This window comes from Lupinus angustifolius, chromosome LG19 (genome assembly GCF_001865875.1).
Source record: "Lupinus angustifolius cultivar Tanjil chromosome LG19, LupAngTanjil_v1.0, whole genome shotgun sequence".
Lineage (NCBI taxonomy): Eukaryota > Viridiplantae > Streptophyta > Magnoliopsida > Fabales > Fabaceae > Lupinus > Lupinus angustifolius.
In genome coordinates this window covers 16,906,613-16,912,143 of record NC_032027.1, presented here as the reverse complement: position 1 = coordinate 16,912,143, position 5,531 = coordinate 16,906,613, and the positions used below count along the sequence as shown (strand labels likewise).

Here is a 5,531-nt window from a genome sequence, read left to right as displayed (position 1 = left end):
GAATTTTAGTTATATTCATATCATGGACTTGATCCAAATTAGATCTTGGTTGTGGATTTCCAAAAAGTTGGAATCTTTTTTCTTTACTTTTGCACAATAGTGTATTGATCCCTATACCTGTATTCTTCTTCTTTGTAAGATGTAATTGGGTTGGCACCCCTTATGCCTATTTTTAATATACTTTTGCTTATAAAAAAAAGATATAATATAAAGACAATATACAAAAGGGCAGTTCAAAATATGAGACTTTCTCCTACTAAAAAGAGGAAGGAGTAGATGTATACATCTTTGTTATCACATGTAGATAAGTCTGTTTCTAGGTTTAAATCAAGACAAATAATTTTATAATTGGCTTGAAACTCACCTAGATACAAAATATTAAAAAAAATAGGGAATGAAAGAATTTAGTAATACAAATGAATTGAAGCCTAAACCAATCAATTAGCTAATTCAGGCAGAAGAACTGAGTGATGTTAACCGGAGCATGTGGTCTCTCTTATTTAGATCCAATGCCGGAAAAAAAATAAAGGAACTTATATTAACCATTGAAGTATTCACAATTACTTCCCTTCTTCTACTTCCATCAAGTTCATGATCACTGCATTTGAAGCATCCCTTAGGAGTTCAGACCAATCTCTGAAAAGACAAAAAACCCATCAAAATTTTAATACAAGTTAAACCACATTTTAGAAAAGATTGTAATATCTATGCACTATCAATGTAAAGCATTCATTTGTATTACTTATATTTAAAAATAAAAAATAATTAAATTTCAACTGTGGCATAGGAGAATACATTGGAAAAAAGTTGATGAACAAATAACAAAACTAATAAAAGATAGAAGTATGTACCCATTCAAAGAATCAAAGGTTAACCCAACGGTGTTCTTAGCTTCCTCGAGTGCAAACCTAAACCTTTGAAGCTCTTTAAGAGAGCGAGTTCCATTGTCCTTAACCAAAAGTTGTGAAGGCTTAACATCAAAGAAGATAGGAACAACCCTTTTGTTATTCTCCATGAGAAGAGCGAGTTCATGGAGACAGAAATATGAATCACAATAACGAGGAGAAAAAACAGCAACACCAACTTTGCAACCAACAATGGCTTTATCAATATGATCAAATAGTTTGTCCCCTGGTTTCATGTTCATGCTGTCCAAAAATGATTTCACTTTCATCTTTGTGAGATTATCATAGAGCAACCCCGCTATGTTCCTCTTTGTGTCGATTCCACGGTGGTTAATGAACACTTCGCATGTTGGACGTGCAATTTTGCGGTACAACGTTGTTGGTAAACGCTGCATGGCTCCTTCAACAAGATACCTTAATTAACTTGTTTTGGTCTATGTTTTGCTATAATATGTTATTTATGGTGGTGGAGGGTATTTAGTTATTTATATTTTGTAGTTATAGGAAGATGTAAGGTAGGCACAAATATGGATGTGTTTATATAGAGTAAATTTTGGAGAAAATGCTTTCATTGAAGATCGAATTTTATAAAGTTGGGGTTTGAATTTCAATTGGGAAGTCCAGGGAAAATACTTGGTATTTGAGTAGAGAAGACATAGAACAAAAAGAGTAAAAGAGTTTGAATTTTCTGACGTCTATGATCTTGTTTTCAAGTGTGCTTGTCATTCAAACACGAAATTATGTATCCATTGCTTTAGACTTGGTAAATACCACATACGTGATCATAATTTTTTTATTAGTGTCGGGGCATTACCTACACAAATCCATTGATATTCATTCTTTCCGTTAATTTTGTGGGAAATTTAAGGGTTGCTTCCTCTTGCCCTCTAATGAGAAATACTTATTTGCTACCCTCACGGCCTCATCTTCAAGGATTATTTTTATTTAATATTTTTAGATTTATATGTTAATATGGTTCAACATTTCTTATTACTTTGATTTTTGTGATGTATTCTTGACATGTGCATAGTAAAAAGTAATAGACTCAATATTTATTGCACTCCAAATATATCATATATTGTCTAAAACCAATCCAATCATAATTTAATAATATCATAGGAGGTTGGGATGAGTTTGATTTGACCTAAATTCGGCTGAGCCTATTTGATATGTTGATATATTAAATATATATAGATAAGAGGAATCCGTTTACACCCAAGTTTCATTTATACTAATTACACTCAATTTCAACCATTCATTTTCTTACATCTAACGGACCAAATGAGTCAGTACAATAAGTTATTTAAAAAATTTCTTTTTATCTTTCATCATTTATTGCATTGACCCATTTGGTAATAAAGTTGAAGAAATTAAAACTAAGGTAATTAATTTTATAACATATTTGGAAACAAATAAAAAGATTAATATTTTTTTTTTGTATAATTAAGAGTATCCTATTATTCTATGGGTAATGAGCCATCTCTTTTAAGGTATGTGTTTTTCTCTCTCAACATTGTTCATAGGAATCACAACATTTATCTTTATGTGAATTTAATGGATTTACATCATTATATCAACTTATTCGTTTTTTAATGTTTTTGGCCTATGATGAATTAGGTATGAGGTCAAACCTTAAATTGAGAACCGTGGTTAGGGAAAGCACTTACGAAATTGTGTATAATTTGAGGAATCAAATTATATAGGAACATGGTATAAAAAAAATGTTGAGAGTGTATGCTTAACATTCATTGCTGCCTTTTTTTAAAGGGATTGTGTAAGTATTAGAGTGCAACTAAGAGGGGGTGAATTAGTTGTCTTAAAATAATGTCCGATTTTTCTGCAAAATCAAAGTTAAAGTGCAGCGGAACAATATGCAGAAAAATAATAGGAAATAAAATGAAAAAGATAAGGAGAAGAGAGTACACAAGGAGTTTTATACTGGTTCACATTTCTGTCCACCGAAGGTTACATCCAGTACTCTTGCCGCACAAGAGATTTTTCCACTAAGAATTATGAGTTGTAATTACAATATCTCGCTCCGAGATCTCTATGTACCTTACACACTCCCTAATTCTTGTACCCTTGGAAAACACATTTCCAAGTGAATCAATTCCTCTTTTCTCTTCACACCTCGTGAAAGAAAGAATTGAATAAATTCCCATTTCTCTTCACACCCCGTGAAAGAAAGAATTCTTTACAACAATAAAGAATATTCAACTATGGCAGATTGCCTTTACAAGTATGAAACTTATGTAACTTGCAATCCAAACTCTGAATATATATAGAAGTATATAATGCTCTTTGTAAAAGTCTTTGAAACACTTGAAGCAACTTTGCAAAATTAACTTGAAAGTTTAAGAACAAATTGCAAAAAGTTCAAAGATAAATTCTAAGAAAAAGTGTGAGAGCTTTTGAGAGTTGAGAGAAAATTGTATGAAAGTTGTGTATGTTTTTTTTGTGAGAGTTTAGAGCCTTTTTATAGAGTTTACAAACACCCTTTGATGAGAGTTTAGAGCCTTTATATAGAGTTTACAAACACCCTTTGAAGGTTTCTGAAAGTGTATGAGTTGTTTGGAGTGAAGAGATTTCGTTTGGAGTGAAAACCTTTCACTTTGAAATCTGAAAAACACTTCCAACAGCTCTCAGTAATGGGTTACTCAAACTTTCTGTCCACTTGAAATTCGAATTTTACATTGAGTAATCGGTTACTCAAACTCTCTGTTCAACAGATACTTAAAAAATTATTTTGAGTAATCGGTTACTCACTTTGAGGAATCGGTTACTCAGCTTTCAAAAATCAGTTTTTCAGTTGGATAACTCTTTTCTCACACATGTAACCTATTACTCAATGAAGTAACCTGTTACACACTATTTTTGAAAAATGTTTGAAGTCTTTTAAAAGTGTCTCACATTTTCTAAAAAATAGTTTGAGCAATTATACTTATATATACTTAAGAGTTTAGGATAGAAGTACTTACAAAGACTTAATCTAATGTCTTGAAGCTTTATCTTCATTTGTCTTCATAAGTCATCTTCCTTTTCTTCTTTTTGGTGATGTTGGTGTCTTCATCAAAACCGTGCCAAGGTCAGGAGCAAGATCTTCTTCACATATTGAAGTACCTCTACTTCTTTAATAAAAAAGTTGACTTATAAAAAAAGCTCTTCTCAAAGTGGTGGCTTCAGAATTCAAAACCCCAACCTCAGCTCATAAGTAAAGTTTGCATGGGGCATAATCCATTTTCACTTCAACGAACCATTTTGGGTTAAATGTATAATAATTTAAGAATTGTTTTTACTCAAACCTAATTTTAAAATAAAATAAATAAATGATCACTTTTTTAGTAATCCCAATGACCTGAGAAATCTCATCTTCTGAATAAACTGCTCCTGCATGCATCATCTTTAATTCTCTCTATAACATTCACTTTGTTGCGTTCAGATGATTTTTTGTGAAAAAAAAAGGTATTTCTATCACCATGTTGAAACCAATTTCTCTAGTTCTTTGTTTCCACATTACTTCCTCTCTCAATAGATGTTCATCAAGGTCAATAACATCATCCATTTGGTGTACACTTTGGAGTTCCTTCAATTTTTGTTGTGCCATTTTGATCTGTCTAGGTAGTTTCACCAAATTTATGCTTCCCCATTCAATGAGACACTCTCCTACTTCTGCTAAATTTGAAGGAACACTCTTTCTAGGTTGCCACATAATCATCCCAAATCCTCTTAGTTTAGGCTCATCTCTATCAAAATTGGATTCTGATCAGAACTATGACTAGGTAGACTACTTGACACCAAGAAATAGCACCAAAGGAAATAATCATTATGCAGCTTTGTCAACAAGTAATCAAATAAATGGTATAAAATAAATAGAAGAATTTGTTAATGGGGTTCGGTCAATTGTATCTACGTAACCGAGAATTAAAATATTATTAGAGAATAATGATTACAACCTTTAACACAATCATGATCTCAAGTGTTTATGAAGTGTTTCTATTTGATGTTTACTCCCTCACCACCAACCCTATCATCAAAGTGTCGCAACACTAATAGCACCCACCCCAAAGTTCCATGCATGAATTCAATTTCATCACCATATCCAACCCTTTGGACTGAAGATCTTAAATGCTTTGACGTTGAAGTCATTGTATGTGACTAGTCCACCCACCAATCACACGTCATCTTCCTTCAACCCTGCATAGTTCAGATAACACTCTTTGGGATATCAAAACAATGTGCACCAACCCTAGCTGTTACCATCAGACAAGTGAGAGAAGCGCCACCAAAAAGGTGGATGGACAAGGAGTGAAAAGTGAAAATCCTCAGTGTAAGTGAAAACCCTAGCAGACACATAAAGAGAGATACCTTGACAAACCAACAACTAATTATTGTTGTGTATAAGAAATCCTAAACTTTTATGTTTTAATAGGGATCAATTAGGTTTGAAGTTGTGACTACGGAACTGGACGGTCTTCGATCGTTAACCGAAATTAAAAATGGCTCTAGTTTGTAACTTTAATTGAATGAGTGGTTGCGCCGCTTTGAACCGGAGAAATTCCGGTCAAATCGTGTTAAACTCGATTAAACTGCAATAACCCAAAAAATAAATTGAAAGATTCACTTAAA

At 32.6% G+C, this 5,531-nt stretch overlaps 1 protein-coding gene across 1 annotated transcript; it reads right to left on the bottom strand.

The window, feature by feature from the left end:
* LOC109334029 (TMV resistance protein N-like) lies at positions 561 to 1,300 on the bottom strand. Its single transcript, XM_019569601.1, has 2 exons — positions 852 to 1,300; positions 561 to 636 (listed from the first exon to the last, which is right to left on the bottom strand). The coding sequence occupies exons 1-2, from the start codon at positions 1,298 to 1,300 to the stop codon at positions 561 to 563; spliced, it is 525 nt and encodes a 174-aa protein (XP_019425146.1).

Coding starts and splice junctions, on each gene's coding strand:
- LOC109334029 (XM_019569601.1), bottom strand. CDS start 1,300: ATGCAGCGTTTACCAACAACGTTGTACCGCAAAATTGCACGTCCAACA. Junction 637..851: donor ACCTTTGATTCTTTGAATGG/GTACATACTTCT, acceptor TTGTCTTTTCAG/AGATTGGTCTGAACTCCTAA.